Source organism: Sparassis crispa (assembly GCF_003851025.1).
Source record: "Sparassis crispa DNA, contig_000008F, whole genome shotgun sequence".
NCBI lineage: Eukaryota > Fungi > Basidiomycota > Agaricomycetes > Polyporales > Sparassidaceae > Sparassis > Sparassis crispa.
In genome coordinates this window covers 1,733,536-1,750,443 of record NW_020939755.1, presented here as the reverse complement: position 1 = coordinate 1,750,443, position 16,908 = coordinate 1,733,536, and the positions used below count along the sequence as shown (strand labels likewise).

Here is a 16,908-nt window from a genome sequence, read left to right as displayed (position 1 = left end):
CATCTATGTTGCAAGTGTGGTAAGGCAAGGTGATGCGTACACACTGGACATGAACATCGCAGATCCATTCTGAGATAACTGGATAATGGATGCTGAACCTGCCCTCCAGAACGAATTCAATGGTATGGAGTGATGGAAAGTGTTGTGGGCATTGTGGAATGAGCGGACCCCGGAAGTGTGAAGGAGATGGAGATTTGAAGCGGAAGCAGGTCATCCGTGGGGCCGTAAAGATGGAGAAAAGAATAGAGATATCCGCCGGTGATTGATCTGCAACTGCAAGGACCTCCAGTTTCGCCAGATGGACCCTCAAAGAATCATCAACCTGCAGGGCATTTCTAATATGTCCTCCTTCAAGGCTGAGGCTCACAAGGTGTTGTAAAGGCTGCAATCCCCGAAACAGACCCGACACATCTAGTAGTGGTCTGGCATCAATCAGTCTAAGTGATTGCAGTGCAGGGAAAAGCCTTGGGATAACCAGACTGGTGGGCAATGGTAGATGAGAGGACTCGAAGGTGTGCAGCGTTGGAGCTTGAAATTGAGCAGGAAAAGAGAAAACCGGTTTCCCACCCCTACCCCATGGCAAGTAACAGATGTGCAATTTCTCCAAAATATTGGCAAGTCCTCGCAGCGATGCAGCTACATCTTCCAGGTCATCAGGAAATGGAAGTACAACTGACAAAGACCTCCAGCGATGCAGATGAGGAACGAAGTGCTCCAAGATCTTGGTTAAGTGCCTTCTGTCTCTCCAAATGAGGTCTTTGCCAAATGCTGCCTCCGACTCTTCATCAGAATTGTAGTCTGGCTCTGCATCAGATTTGTAGTCCGACGCTGCCTCAGACCGATCATCCGGCTCCGCGTCCGACCGGTTATCCAACTCTACATCAGAGGATTCAACATCGGATTCATCCTCAGAGTCAGTGGAAGGGATATAGTCATAGTCATCTTCAGAGTTGTCAGAGGCATACGGGTGCTTTGAACAGTGGATGTCAATTTCTAGCCCTCGTGAGCGCGAACGTTGGATGAACAGGGGCAAGGCAAATGGAGATGGATGAGCAATGTCAAGGGGAATAGTCGACCAGAGCACGGACGCATCGATCACAACCTCTCTCCAAGCCCGACACACAGATGCGACACACAGGGTGAACTGCGGCCGACCCAACGTCTCCGTATCGGACCATGCACACGTGAAGATTTGTCGGAGGAGGTCCTCCGAGATTCGTCTGATGGGGGCAGCCAGCGAGGACAACAGAGCACGGCGCGCAAGTAGGCGATCATGAAGAGTATGCAATGCGTTAAGCTGGCGCTGCGCGCGATCGATCCCAACGTCCAGCGCGTCCAGGTCCTAGTGCTCGAGCAAACGATAGAACTCCGTTTTGCGCAGTTCATACGGACCTTCGTTGATTTCCTCTAGTACCTGTACCATAATGTCGTTAATGTGAATAATTGATTGGGGAAAAGTGAAGCGTAGGACTGACTTCCATTGACACTTGATCTACGAATCCGGTAACCTAACGTCTGAGCCTGTCTTCCTGTCTGAATGAAAGCAGCAAGAGAAGTCAGTACGAACCAATTCTGAGATGCTCATTATAAGACACACCTCACAAAGAGTAGATTTTAGAGTGCCGAGGGCGGCGAGGAAGCACAGGTTGAACTTCGACGACGTGGTCCGGAAGTTGCCCGATGATCTATTTAGGTAATGTCCCTTCCAAACGTAAAAGCGAGGAAAATATACTACTGTACAGCGCCAGTGCGTCACAGCTGTTCATGTAAATAGAGGGAGGATAGGGCACTTGATCCGTGAATCTGGTAACCCAACGTCTGAGGCTACGCCGCGGTCACCTTCCACATTAAACCGGAAAGAACAACCAGGGTGAGCAAAACTATAAGATGCTCATACAACACACTATAAAGCGCCTCACAAAGATCAAAACTGAGAGTGTCGCTCGCTAAGGGCCAATGAAAGTGCGTCGATGTCACTCAGAAGTTGCCCGATCATCTGTTTAGGAATTTTTTTATCTTCCAAATATTATAGAAGCTATAAAAACTAGGCTGTGATGCATACGTCCCTATACTGCAAGACGTAGACACCTGAAAAACGGAAAGGGGGTGCAGTGCTTGAGGACGGCAGAGCCGGCGATGACATGTACTTAGGACACAGCTCCCCGACGGGCCTACGACGAACGTTGATGACGAGGGCATGGAAGACCATAAAAGCCCTTCCGTACGTGGATTTGGTTGTAGTGGAAGTACAAGTAATGATGTAATGGTAAGTAGCACTAACGGAGCACAACAAGTTGGTGAGAATACAGATCGCCATGTTAAAGCTCACAGGGACGTTCTTCCAGTGGCTCCAGCTCCTGTGCCGCAACCATGCTGGACAAGTGGGAGTGCGTTCAGTAGAGATTGCGCAGCACGTGAGAGGAAATCGCTTACCTCTGCACCCTCGACGAGGTCACAAATTCTCGTCATACAAGAGCACACGCGCATGCTCTTTCCAGACATCAGTTGTTCTCAACGGAACATGCTGAGGACGCGTGTGTCGACTGATGGTGCTTTGCATCCACCAGGCGCCACGTCGAGACGCAACTCGACGCGGAGCATACAGCGTCGACTTCGAGTGTCGTTGTTTAGTTTGCTGTTCATCACCGCATGTGTTCGCGTCGCCAAGCTGTACAGGAGTCGACTCTCCCAAAGAAAGCGCACCGGGACAAATCGAGTTCGTCCGGATGTCCCTGAGCTCGCGAAGTTGTGCTGTGTGGTACGGCGGTAACACGAGTACGAGCGTCGACGGGACTACACACGACAGTCACCGAATCCATATTCAGCTGCATCGTTGGATGGTGGCTATATGCGATGTGTATACCAAGAGGACTGCATGACTTCTCTCGCGCCCGAATTCGTGGCATTGGGGACTTGCTGATTTCCGCCAGTATTCTCATCTCTGAAGAACGGCTTCGTCCATGTGATTGCGACCCGGCTGCAGAGGTCTATTCTGGAGTCGACCCAGCGATGCGCGCTAGATGACTAGGCCTTCGAGTGCGCGATATTCCAGCAGGGAACTTCTCTGTGCATGTTAGAGTGAATTTACTGCTGTCAGACGTCATAGAGTCACCTCAGATCGTGAAGGACTACGTGCATTCACAGCAGGATAGAATTGGACAAAAATTCGATAACACGAAGGACAGCAGACATACCTGAGAAAGCGAGTACACAGAACAGCAGCTAGGTTATTTAGTGTCCACGATATATAATGCTTACCAGTACCACTAATGCTGGAGAGCGTACTGGTAGAAATGGGAGGCGTCACACAGACGCGAAGCTAAGTGTGAGCGAACCATGTTCATCGTCCTCCAATAATGACCATGAGAAGCTTTCTAAGTTCCTCTCAAACCACTCCTGATCTTCTGGAGGAAGGCTATCCGGCGCATGGACCTTCACCTCCTCAAGGGTTGAGCGTGGGTTATCACTATCCTGCACGTTACTTGGAGCTGCTCGAGTACGCCCTTGTACCATCTGGCGGAGCAGCTGCGCAGAAACATGACACCTGCTGCGGATGATCACAGATGATAGCCCAGGAAACAAGAGTCGACCTGTCGTGTCACCCACGCATTCGATGAACTCGTCGCTGTCCCTGCCCAGGAACGTATCGATATGCACACATCGAAACCCTTGGATCCATCGCGAAATGACGGCTAAAGGTCTGCTCCAATAACGACGCGGAATGTCGATGTGAACTGTATGCAGTGATGGAAAGAATCGGGAATGTTGCACGACAAGGGGAGCCTTGGACCCGTAGGAATTGGGAGAATGGTACGTCAAACACTTCAAGTGCGGGGCGGAAAAAAGAGACAACAGTGCACGAACTTCATCGGGAGGGATATGGCTGAACGAAAGAGACCTCAATTTCGCCAAGGCAACTCTCGGAGAGTGATCGACGTCCAACCGAGTGACGAATTCTGGCGTTACAAGCTCGAGATGCTCGAGGTGACACAAAGGCTCCAACATCTGCAGCATACTCCTTCGACTTGGCATTTTTGGATATGACAGCTTGAGCGTTCGCAATGCAGGAACAGCATCCTGGAAAACCACTGTTTCGGGGAACTGTATACCATGTAAATCCAGGATGGTTAATCTCCGTGCTTTGAAATGAGCAGGGAACATAGAGGATCGCAGGAAGCCATACATTGACCCCTTGGGGAAGACGGAGAATTTTCCAAGAAGATCGGCGGGTCCTTCCATAGAGGCAAGCACTTGAGTTATGTAATTGATCGGAAGACATATCGAGAGGGACTTCCAGTGATTGAGATGAGGGACAAGAAGTTTCAGTACCGCGGCCATGTTTTCATGCTCCTTTTCCTCCCGTGAAGATAGATTGCCACTTTCAGAATAGTCTTTGTATCGAAGGGAGTCGATGTTGATTTCTAACCCACGCGAGCGCGAACGCTCAATGAAAAGGCGGAGGTTAGAGAGACACTGATGAATGACGTTAATGGGTATAGTTGACCAGAGCTCGGACGCCTCAATCACTACCTCTCTCCAAGACCGACAGACAGACGCGACAGACAGGGTGAACTGTAGCCGGTCCCCCTTCACCGTGCAAGACCATGCGCACGTGAGAATACGTAGAAGGAGATCCTCCGAGATGAGTCTTGTCGGTGCGGCCAGAGAGGAGACCAGAGCCTTGTGCGCGAGCAAGCGCGAGTGAAGCCTTTGTAACATGTCAAGTTTGCGCTGCACCCGGTTGACTGCGACGTTCAGCACATGGACATCCCGACACTCTAGCAAGCGTTCGTATACGTCGCTACGCAGTTCGTATGGAGTATCATTGAGTTCCTGCGGACGGGTCATGACATTGTCAATGCAAGTAGAACGGGGTAGAGGACTGACTTCTATTGACACTCGATCCATGATCCTAGCACACCAACGTCTAAGGCCGCCTTCCTGCCTTTAATGAGCCCGCAAAGAAAGGTCAGTTTGTACTCATATGTACTTCTATGCACGCATACAGTTACACACCTTGGTGAGAGCCTGGATTTTCGATACTCAGCACTTTTGAAGCCAGACGCGTGGTGAAAATGTGTGCTGGCACGTGCTCGGGATCCTATTAAGCAACGTGGCTACCAAACACAGACTGAGATACGATCTTAAGAGTCTGACTGTCTACTTCCACAATTCCCCAACAGTGATGGCATCCATACCCGGCAGCAGTGCATTTACAGGCACTTGCGGAGAAGAGGACCTAGCGATGGACGGACGATGGCCTAACGAATGGAGAGTATCCACTTCAGACTCTGACAGACTTGTGCATCATAGCGATGCTTAATTGCCTCCACCTGGCCTGTAGGAATCGTTGCCAGAGAAGGTACAGAAGAGTCATACATTTACTGGGAAGATCCAATGCTTTGCACAACCCCCGCGGAGCACCTAAATGCTGCTCGTGGCAGGGATATGGATTTTGTGAACAAGTTACGGAGTTGTGCGGTCGCCGCTGCTCGCCGTCAGCCCACTGCCCCCCCTCAGAGCGAACAAAGACAAGCAGGTTGTACAGTTGTCGAAGTCTGAGGGTGCGCACCTGGACGAGAGGTCACCGGTCACCTCGGACAGCTACATCCTCACCGTAAGTACTAACGTAACAACAGGACGTGCCCCATGTGAACAACGTTGTTCTGAGAGGGCAATGCATGATAATGTCGATAGATTGTGTCTGCGGACGTGACCTCGACGTAACTCGGATGTGTCGCGCAGCTGCCCCGGATACAGCGATGGGCCATTGAAGGTTGCCATAGGGCTGCCTTGCTTGCTGTCCATGTCAGTAATCATACTGCCACCCGGCCAAGGCATACATGTGCTCGCTCTCCCGAGGAAAGCACATCCAGGCCGAATCCACGCCCAGCTGCACTGGCAATGGAGGATCGAGATAATGTGCATTCAGGCAACAGCACTACAGTATACCCTTTCAGCATTCGTGTATCTGCAGCTGGGGACTTGCCAATCGTGGCCCATTTCCATCATAATCCTCGTCTCGAGCGAGCGGCAACTCTGCCCATGCGATTGATACCCAAAAAACTGCGAGTCCGGGACTGACCTGGCATTCAAGTGTCCGGACGACTAGGTCCTGCAGGAGCACGCGATGGCAGAAGAAGATTTGTATGCATACGTTGTCCATCAGATGTACGCTGGAAGTACACCAGACAGGAGAAGGATGCGATAACCGGCAATGTCACCGCGCTGTAAACTGGAGGTGCAGGGCCTTGCCTCCATGCAATGCACCATCCGTAGTTCTGCACGCGGGAAGTAGTTTATAATGTGTGATGTCGAGTGATCAGGGTTCCAGATGACTAGGTTCTGCGAGGGCACGCGATTTGACAGAAGGAACTTAAAGCCAGCTGCCTAGAGGGTTCCCGCAGAGATATCGAAGCGGGAAGAATCCAGCGTGATTTGCAACTTTGCCCGCATCTGCGGGTGCTGTCACGCCTGGAGGTGTGAGACGAAAGGGGCATTCATGCACGCGTCATCCTGAGCATTGCATGGTGGACAGAGGTTGTAATATCAACGCATGAGGTAAAACCAAGTCCTCGAACTTGCAAGGGACACAGTTGATGAGGACGATCCACTGGGGAGGTTAGATGGGGTTCCCTGTGCATATTTAGCTTGAAGAGTCACCTCTGTCAGACATTGTCGAGTTGCCTCACATATCATGAAGGAGCATGTGCATTCATAGCAGGATGAAATTCGGCAAAAAAATTGACAACACGACAGACAGCAAGTAAACCTAGAGGGTGAGTATACAGAACAGCAGTTAGGTTATGAAATGTCCACGATATATAATGCTTACCAGTACCACTGAGAGCATACTAATAGAAATGAGACTCTTCACACAGACACGAAGCAAAGTGTGAGCAAGTCATGTTCCCCGTCCTCCGACAATGACCACGAGAAGCTTTCTAAGTTCCTCTCGAACCACTCCTGGTCTTCTGCAGGAAGGCTGTGCGGGGCATAGACCTTCACCTCTTCAACGGTTGAGGGTGAACTATCACCATCCTGCGTATTATTTGGACCTGCTGGAGAGCGCCCTTGTACCACCCGGCGGAGCAGCTGCACAGAAACTTTATGCTTGCTGTGGATGACCATAGGTGATAGCCCAGGAAACGAGAGCCGACCCGTCGTGTCACCCACACATTCGGCGAACTCGTCGCTGTCACGGCGCATGAACGAATCGATATGCACACATCGAAAACCTTGGATACACCGCGAGGTGACGACGAAAGGTCTGCTCGAATAACGATGCGGAATGTCGATGTGAACTGTACGCAGTGATGGAAAGAATTGGGAATGTTGCACGACAAGGGGGGCCTCAAAACTGCAGGAAGTGGGAGACCCGTAGGGAATGGGATAACAGTACAACAGTGCATGAACTTCGTCGGGTGGGATTTAACCGAATGAAAGAGACTTCAGTTTCACCAAGGCAACTCTCGGAAAGTAATCAACGCCCAACCGAGCGACGAATTGTGGTGTTACAAGCTCGAGATGCTCGAGGTGACACGAAGGCTCCAACATCTGCAGCATACTCCTTCGACCTGGCATCTTTGCATATGACAGCTTGAGCGTTCGCAATGCAGGAAGAGCATCCTGGAAAACCACTGTTTCGGGGAATTGTATACCATGTAAATCCAGGATGGTTAATCTCCGAGCTTTGAAATGAGCAGGGAACACAGAGGATTTCAGGAAGCCATACATTGAACCCTTAGGGAAGACGTATAATTCATCGAGAAGATCGGCGGGTCCTTCCATAGAGGCAAGCACTTGAGTTATGTAATTGATCGGAAGACATATCGAGAGGGACTTCCAGTGATTGAGATGAGGGACAAGAAGTTTCAGTACCACAACCACATTTTTGTGCTCCTGTTCCTCCCGTGAAGATAAATTGCCACTTTCAGAATAGTCTTTGTATCGAAGGGAGTGGAGGTTGATTTCTAACCCATGCAAGCGCGAACGCTCAATGAAAAGCCGGAGGTTGGGGAGACACGGATGAATGATACTAATGGGTATCGTCGACCAAAGCTCGGACGCCTCAATCACTACCTCTCTCCAAGACCGACACACAGACGCGACAGACAGGGTGAACTGTGGCCTGTCCTTCATCGTGCAAGGCCATGCGTATGTGAGAATGCGCAGAAGGAGGTCCTCCGAGATGAGTCTGATCGGTGCGGCCAGCGAGGAGACCAGTGCGCAGTGCGCGACCAAGCGTGCGTGAAGCGTTTGCAATGCATCGAGTTTCCACTGCGCGGAGTCGACTGTGGCATCCATCCACAACATGTATATCCTGACACTCGAGGAGGTGTTCGTATGCGTCGTTGCGGTGTTCATTTGGAGTGTCATTAAATTCCTGCAATTGCGTCAAGATAACGTTATTGGTGCGAGGAGAAGGGAAGGATGCGGGATAGGACTAACTTCTATAGACTCCATGTACGCGAGTGTCTGGAAGTCTGTGCGCAATCTACGTTGATTCAGTTACACACCCCGGCCGCGGACCCGCAGAGCATGGAAAAGTCGGCAACCTTAAGTTGACGCGTCGTAAAACGGATGCTGGCACAGGGCAACTCCGCAAAGGTCTGTCCCCGACTCCCCGGCACAAAATGCAATCAAAATCGTGGAAATCACCCAATATTTGCTCCAATACTTCTCGGCTCGACCCGCGCGGTACCAAATATTCGATAGGTAGCGCACCTACATCCTCATTTTGCCCAAATAACACCTTAGGAAAATAACTCCGATCCTTCTCCGACTTTGCAATTTTATCCAGACCAAACTTTTTCTTACAAGGCTTTTTCCCCCAGAAAGGCTATGAGGATGCCAGAGGGGTTGTACTACCGTTAGGAGCCGTCTTTGGCCTTGATTTCATGTCCTTGCGATAGTATCTTGGTTTTTTACCTCGCAATTGTCCGTGCAAGCTTTCGGCTGTAGTCCAGTGGAGGTCCTGCTGGCACCTGCCTGGATGTTGCCGGATGGTCCTTTTAGGGAACGTGTCTACCGAATATAGACAATAGGATCTTGGAGTTGTTGTCGGCGAATTTTTCTGCCAAGTATCGGTTCTAATACTCCCAGCTGCAGGGATCGACTGCCGGTGAATAACAACACATTCTCCTCCGCCATCGTGTGCACCTGCAGGACCTACTCGTCCGACGCTCAAGTACTTGGTCAGCGCTGTCGTTCTGGGCGAAGATGTTGCCGAAATGCTCATTGCCTCCTCCGCCGCCGATGCAGCTACTAGCGAGGGGGTGTATTTGGCCTGGACGCTGCTAAATGCGCTTTCCTCGGGAGAGCGAGCATATGTATGTCTTGGCGACGCCACCGGACAGAGCGAGCGCTGAGCACAAGTTTCAAGTATGGTTCTAACTAAGGTCTTTATTGACCTCTTAGAAGATAGCATCATGGAAATCATGACTTCCTTAATGAACTAGACTGATCTTAAGTCTGTGAGCCTGCTTTGAGCTGTTGTGTGCTTGAATAACAATCACTTGAGTAACTACTATGGCCAATCGTAAATGTGAGCACTATAGGCTAAAAAAACAATTCAATTATTTTTTTAAATTGAGCTAAAAATAATCATTGATGAATGTAACTGAAAGTACAAATTTGCTCCAAGAACTTTACTCAGGTTTAGAGCCTGGTTAATAGCTCAAGTATATAGCACCACTGGAGAATCTGTAATAAATCATGTTTTTTGAGGTTAGAATTCCATCTTATTCTAGTCAGATTAGTTTCTGGACAGTCACAGTGCAACCACTATGCCAGCCATCTCGGGCGGCCACTTTAGTTTATCACTAATGGCCCAACACAGATGGTTGCATGATTGTGATGGACAGAACAAAGGTGGTCAGACTGCTGGCGGCCGTCCAGGACGGCCATATCCATTTCTGCATATGGCTGTGCTCATGCGACCACTGATTGCAGGTGGCACTCCACCGGTGGCCGTCCGCGACAGCCGTTTAGTGTGCTGCATGCTGGCCTATTATAAACTCACTCCCGGTGGTATGCTCGAAATGCAGGAACAGTAGTGGCCGTTGTCGACGGCCGTTACTGTTCCTTAGCACAAGCATAAGCTACTGGACCACGGGTTGCAATCCTGGACTGCCATATCCTGTGTCAGAGCTGTCTGTTCTTCATCAACTGCTGATTGCAGGTGGCACTCCACCGGTGGCCGTCCACGACGGCCGTTTAGTGTGCTGCATGCTGGCCTATTATAAACTCACTCGCGGTAGCATGCTCGAAACACAGGAACAGTAGTGGCCGTCACCCCTGGCTGTTGCTGTTCCCCCGCGCAGATGCAGCTCTGATGCAGGAATACCATCCGTGATCCAGCTGGTATGTCTGTTCTTCGTCACCTGCTGATTGCAGATGGCACTCCACAGGTGGCCGTCTGCGACGGCCGCTCAGGGCTCTGACTGGCCAGTGTCATGGAGAAGTATTCACTTATAAACACAAAGGGTTGTCTATTTAATTGCATAAGTTGGGTGTCTATTTGATCGGAGTGGGGAGTAGCAGATGACTAAGTACATAATGGGATGTAGTTAATGTTACCTAGCTTTGGGCAACTGTTCGCGCAATAGCCCTCCATTATCAATTGCGAGAACCGGGAACGATTCCATTACGAGAGTGAGCATGACGATAAGGGGAAGGTGAATCAGGAGTGCGTGGTCTCTGATTTTGCCTTACGGGAGAGGACTCTTCCTCCTCCATCCTGTTAGCTGGCGGCGAATCCAGCTGATAAGGGGAGGACACTTCCTCCTCCATCCTGTCAGGTCCAGCTGGCGGCGATGGCATGGGAGGGGGCGATTGGGCAGGGGGCAGGGATTGGTGGAAAATTGCGCCCAAAGGCTGGTTGATGTGTGACCCGTGTTGTCCAATAGCTGCATCAGGGGCACTCACAGCGCCGCTAACCTCCGATGAGCTGTCACGGCAAGCGGGGCTGTTCGAATCAACTTCTATATCAGTGTCAGTGTCACGGGGGCCAGTCGCGCCACCGTACATCCGGTTCGTCATCTAATGACTAGGCCTTTGCAAGGTCTCAAGTCAATCGAGAGGGGTCCGACCTCCAGTTATAGCGATGACCAGAGGTCGGCCCAGTGGAGCAGTCTTATGAACGCTTGGCCGCTGTCTGCGGACCAAGGTCGATTCGTCGCACAGATGTAGATGGTAAAACTGGTTGATGTGTAACCAGGACAAGATGGGGACTCCAGCTTGTCCTGTCGGTCTTATATACAAGTACAGGCGGCGTCTGTCTACCTGTAATACTAGAACTACGATTGGTCCATCGGTATCAATACAAGGGCACAGGGTTCATATACCTGTCCCACGGTCGTGAGAATGCTGAGTCAGTCATGACTCTGCGTGAGAGACAATCTGTCCATATGGGGAATAGGTCGTGCTGCAAAGACAAGGCAGCAGCGAGGTCGTCGTGCGTCTAGCGCATGTATCAGGGTCTAGGGCCATGCCCATGAGGTTCGGTATCTGTATCGTAAGGGTAAGGCAAAGGTGAGGCAAACATGCCTTTGTCGCATGTGTGATAGGAAGTGCGTCCTAGGTCTGGATCTCGCACATGAGGTAAACATGCCTTGAGCACAAGGCACATATCATCAGATGATCAGGTAGATCCGTGCCGGATAGATAAGGGTGATGACCATGATGACATCATGGTCATGTGGTCAGTGACGTCATTGTCACATGGTCAGTCTAGGCTCTGTGATGTCATTGTCACGTGATCGGTAAAGGTAGAGGCGGAAGTCGTCCGCGTGTTCCTCAGAGAGGAGCTTTGTAACAGTCAGGATTGGCTGCCCTGATGGAAATAATGTTCGTGTGGTACATGTGCGTGTTGAGAGCAATCTGAGGAGCAAACCCGGAACCCGGAGGAAAGTGCCAATATTTGCGTCCTCGCATGGGCTTCGTGGTCCAAATACGGTCGCATAGCATATTAGGTACCCACACAAGCTGATTGAACAGCACACGAAGTTCCTGCCGAGCCGCCCGCGCAGCTTTGTTATTGAGACGATTCATGAAAGAGACATACTCGGCATAGTATTTGCACCCAGACTGGTTTTGCACCCTGTTAGTGGGCACGTAGCCTTTCGGGGGGAAGAATCGGTCAAACAGAATTGTGTCCCAATGTTCCTGTGACATGTAGCGGACATAGAACTCATGAAAAGGGATCTCAAAGGACAGGAAGACCTCGGCAGTGGCATTGTCCTGTTCGGTTCATGTGAGAGTGGTGTAAGGGCCGTCCGAGCGTTTCTTGTAATTGGGAGACACTTGAATCAAATCATTTGGAAACTGTCACCATATGCGCTGTGCCACCCTGTCAATATCAGACTCTTCATCTGACGGAGGTCCATCTAAGACATCGAGGCCTCGCATCCGCATCTCTGGATGTAGGACAAATCCTCAGGTCCTGAGCCTAAACTCCGGGAGCTGTGCGGGATTCAGGTCTGGCTGAATGTACTGCACTGATAAAGTGTGCTGGGTGCGGTTGTTCATGCACCTCTTGTTTGCGAGTTCCATCCTGTGAACGGCAACTCCGGCGCCCATGATGCAGCTCAACTCGGCCATGTCCAATGCCCCATACAGTACGAGGAGTTGTGCTTGTTCCATGAGTCTGGTGCCGGGCAGTCTCCAAGTGCTCCGATCGTCTTGAATGTCGGAGAGAAAGTAGACCCCACGTGCTCCCCTCACTGGTTCAAGATTCTCTCCTAGCTCATCATCGTCATCATCATGCGAATCCTGTTCAGGGTCGTACCATTGGGAGCACTGATCGCTGAGTTCCTTGTCAATCTTCCACTCCCCCGGCCTTGATACTAGGGCATTGGCCATCCAAATGACTGCTGCACCAAGCATAAGAGACGGGATCCATATTCTCTGGGCTGGCAGAGATTCATTAAGTCTGCCTAGAACATAATTCAATGCTGCCAGCCGGTAGAATTTAAATTGCCTATGCAAATTCAGAGTGCTGCTGATACTGCAAGAGGACCTGCTTACCACCATGTGCTGTCATCGTAGGCAATGACATTGGACTGAATAAAGTCATCTTCGAAGGTGTGCAGGACTTCCAAAATGCGGGTGGCTCGCACGCGAACCTCGGCACGCACATTTCCATCCTGGGCTTCATACTCTCCATACCCACTGCATTTGCCAAACACCTCGCCAAGTTTGGTATAATCCGCCCGAAGTCGGTCAATTTTGGCGGGGTACAAGTCCCGAGCACTCTTGGCACTGAAAGCGCCTCGATGCAATTGATATGTCGGGGATTTGTCCGTAGTGTAGATCTGAGCATAAATGATGCTGTCTGCCCGGCCCATAGTTGGACATTCCATGCGAAACCCAGTGAGATCGGTGAGCTGCGCGACTTGATCCACCTGAAGGGCCCGGCTGCGTGCCATTTGATCAATCCTGGCCACGGATGAGTTTGGAAAGAGCTCCTCCAGGACATTCCAATGACCATCCTCCAGCCACTGTAACACATGGCCAGGACAATGGACTTCCAGGGCCACATCGACATACCACTCACCTAACTCCATATTCTCGGCGTCATAATCTCTGAGAAGATCATTCAAAGACTCCTCCCGGTCAAATCGGAATGTTCCATTGTGCATGGTGGCATCCTTTGTTCCACGACATTCATGGACGAAAAAGGCGCCCTTGAGATCCCGATCCTGATCGCATCTTCGGATAACCTCCCTTCCAAACTCCTGAATGTAGTGTCCAGGCACATCCACAGAGTGGTGATGCAGCTGTCCTTGCCTATCCTGAGCCTGCGAAAAAGCTTGCTCGTAGCTGACAGGCCAATGAGAGACATTGGCTGGCAGGATTTCATTGATCGTGGGACGAATGACCTTATTGTATAAGTTTTTAAGGGCTGGCTGGGGTACGCGTCCTAGACCACCAGATACGTAGAGCCGTGGGAAAAACAATCTGGTCTGAGTGTGATTGGCCAGCTTCCCAAATAATATGTTAGGGATCTTGTGTAGCTGAACGGAACATTGACCCTATGATCTGGATTAGCATAGTGCAGACTGCGACCAAAACCACTCACCTCCGTGGTCTGTATCTTCACAGCCATGTGAACACTGGTGGTGAGTGTTTCTCTGAATGAGGGGATTGGAAACGCCGCCAGCTGTGATATGTAGGGTAATGATCGGGAAATACCCAACAGGGAATCATAGTCTCGACGAATGGTGTATTTATCCGATGGGGGGGCAGCAAAGCCCTGGCGAGCATTGACGAACACGTGCCATTCTGAGTGGTTGACATATTCTCGACCAGCCAACATGAATGTTACAAAGTTCTGGACTCTGTATTCATTGTCTTCATCTTCCAAGATTGCTTTGGCACGGTTGACAAATTGATCTAAAGTTCTCTGCGAGGTTGGGAGCAGCTCGTCGGGATAAGGAGGCATTTTGGCGATGTGGGATGGGAGCATTCCTCGACCTGTTTATATGCAGGTGGCTTCCGGCTAGTGAATGAAAAACTAGTTTCATGGTGATGGTGATGCCGATCATCAAAACTTTTAGCATGGCGGATGTTGGCTTTTCCGGCTACTGTGCACTACCGGAGGAGACTGGCCATTGCCGACGGCCGCGGGGGGGCTGTGCTCCGTGCGATTGAGTGGCTGAGTCATGCGGCACAGAACGTTCACCTGGTGGATGCAGGTGGCCGTCCACGACAGCCACTGGTGGTGTAGCCTTTGGCGGCGCCCCCTCGCTGCGCTGGAACAGCTAGCTGAGCACCCGCGCAGCCATCAGTGACGGCCATAGCTCTGGGCCCATCGCATTGATCAGTGACCAGTTGGTTGGCAGGACACGCGTGGCCGTCCGCGACGGCCAAAGCTGGTGTGGGCAGTAGCTCAAATGCAATGTAACTATTTTTCTACGGAAAGAGTTGGGAATCTCTTACTTCTGAAGCAGCATATAGTATCAGGTCGTTGCAATGCTTTAAGGATGGGTAGGGTGCTGATTGAATGCCGTAGAAACTTGAGCAATAATTCTGGTTATGGTTCGTGCAATTGTATCTCAATTTCAGCCGGGCACTGCATATAATAGTCATCATATTCGTAAAATTCATAACACTGTTGTCAAAAAATACATGCGGTGCGACGAGAGGAGACAACAAGGCAGGACGACAAAAACCGAAGATGTGCACGACCCTTCTCACTTCCCGCCTTTATGCAGCTTGCCCCTTTTCTTATCCTTAGGCAATTGGTCGAAGGTTGTGGGCTGCTCGTTTTTGCGAGCCTGCTTCACGACTTCGGCTGAGGTTCTCCGCGTACTCCCTCGAGTGACGCGTCGGGGAGGCTCAGGCGCCGGCACCGGCGGCTCGTTGAATTCTTTGATGGAGTCTTCATCCGCCAGTGAACCTATAAGGAATGAGATAATGAATGAAGTGAGCGATGAGACTTACTGAGTTCGGAAGGTGGCTGAATGGAGTCCCGCTGCGAGAGGTCCGGGGTCTCAGACAGGTTGACGTTGTGGCCGAGCTCGAGGGAATTCAACGAAGGGGAAGTGGGAGGCGGAGGAGATGGTGCGGTGAGAGTATTGTCGATGTTCATAGGAGCCTCCGTGGTGGACGCTTCCTCCGGCTGAGCCGATCTCTTTGCCACCGGCTTGGGTACCTCCTCTTCCATGCTCTTGCGGTCCTTACGCTTCGTGCCCGCATGGACCATCTCCTCAGTCGCGGTTGGCTGAGCAGCCTTGCGCCTGTTCTGGTACGTCACCTTGGGAGTCTTCGAGGGGACAGGGGCTGCTCCAGAAGTGCCAGGGGTTGGTTCATCGTCCTCTTCCTCTGAAGAGCTGGGAATGACCGCTGAGCTCTTCGCTGCTTGTGCCTTCTTCCATGGCTTGCACTTCCCTTAGGGCAGATCCTCCAGCACCTCCATGTCAGAGTTGTGGACGTTCGCCTGCTTTTGCTGAGGCTTGGGCTTAGTCTTCAGCACCTTGGTCTTCAGCGGCGCCCTGGGCTTCGGCTGCACCCTGGGCTTCGGCTGCACCTTGGGCTTCGGCTTGGGTGCCTTGGGCTTCGGCTTGGGTGCCTTGGGCTTCGGCTTGGGTGCCTTGGGCTTCGGCTTGGGTGCCTTGGGCTTCGGCTTGGGTGCCTTGGGCTTCGGCTTGGGTGCCTTGGGCTTCGGCTTGGGTGCCTTGGGCTTCGGCTTGGGTGCCTTGGGCTTCGGCTTGGGTGCCTTGGGCTTCGGCTTGGGTGCCTTGGGCTTCGGCTTGGGCTGCCTTGGGCTTCGGCTTGGGTGCCTTGGGCTTCGGCTTGGGTGCCTTGGGCTTCGGCTTGGGTGCCTTGGGCTTCGGCTTGGGTGCCTTCGATGAGCCATCCTCGTCGGGTTCCGACGGATCCTCGGTGTCCTCATCGGAGTCATTGTCTCCGGACCCAGAGTCATCATCTCCGGACCCGGCGTCATCGTCGCTGCCCACAGCAAAGACCTTTTCTGCGGGAGGGTTAGCCACAATTCATATTGAAATCAAGTCACTTACTGATCACCGTACTCACCCTGATGAAGCCTTGGTGCATCACCGCCTTGTTGAATGCGATGTTGTTCAGGAAGACGTCTGGCATCTTCACCGCAATAATCCTGTAGACGAGGACCGGCTTTGCCTGCGGGGGCCGATGAACCCTACCGATAAGCTGCTCGTCCTCCTGTGCCGACCACAGAGTATCCTGATGCGCGTCCATTAGTTAAATAAGCAATGTGAATGACGCAACGATGTACCACGACAATCAGATGGTTGGCGCACACGATGTTCATGCCTGCCAGCCCAACACCCGACATGATCATGACGCGCGGTCTGTCTCGATCCGCTGCCTTGAACTCCTTCAGGCTGACTTGCCTCTGCATGAGAGTGATGTCACCATCGTACA

The 16,908-nt window shown here is 51.5% G+C and overlaps 4 protein-coding genes across 4 annotated transcripts; all 4 read right to left on the bottom strand.

Moving 5' to 3' along the window:
* Positions 1 to 3,303: 3,303 nt before the first annotated feature.
* SCP_0905950 (hypothetical protein) lies at positions 3,304 to 4,908 on the bottom strand (the record flags this gene model as incomplete). The annotated part of the gene is made up of 1 exon (XM_027761827.1): positions 3,304 to 4,908. The coding sequence occupies one exon, from the start codon at positions 4,906 to 4,908 to the stop codon at positions 3,304 to 3,306; it is 1,605 nt and encodes a 534-aa protein (XP_027617628.1).
* Positions 4,909 to 6,873: 1,965 nt separating this feature from the next.
* SCP_0905940 (hypothetical protein) lies at positions 6,874 to 7,209 on the bottom strand (the record flags this gene model as incomplete). The annotated part of the gene is made up of 1 exon (XM_027761826.1): positions 6,874 to 7,209. The coding sequence occupies one exon, from the start codon at positions 7,207 to 7,209 to the stop codon at positions 6,874 to 6,876; it is 336 nt and encodes a 111-aa protein (XP_027617627.1).
* A 222-nt stretch (positions 7,210 to 7,431) lies between these two features.
* On the bottom strand, positions 7,432 to 8,367 carry SCP_0905930 (hypothetical protein; the record flags this gene model as incomplete). Its single annotated transcript, XM_027761825.1, has 1 exon — positions 7,432 to 8,367. One exon carries the CDS (start codon positions 8,365 to 8,367, stop codon positions 7,432 to 7,434), a length of 936 nt encoding a protein of 311 aa, XP_027617626.1.
* Positions 8,368 to 12,438: 4,071 nt separating this feature from the next.
* On the bottom strand, positions 12,439 to 16,885 carry SCP_0905920 (predicted protein; the record flags this gene model as incomplete). The annotated part of the gene is made up of 8 exons (XM_027761824.1): positions 12,439 to 12,982; positions 13,030 to 14,036; positions 14,084 to 14,478; positions 15,317 to 15,403; positions 15,448 to 15,894; positions 15,980 to 16,477; positions 16,524 to 16,707; positions 16,760 to 16,885. The coding sequence occupies 8 exons, from the start codon at positions 16,883 to 16,885 to the stop codon at positions 12,439 to 12,441; spliced, it is 3,288 nt and encodes a 1,095-aa protein (XP_027617625.1).
* Between the last annotated feature and the right edge of the window lie 23 nt (positions 16,886 to 16,908).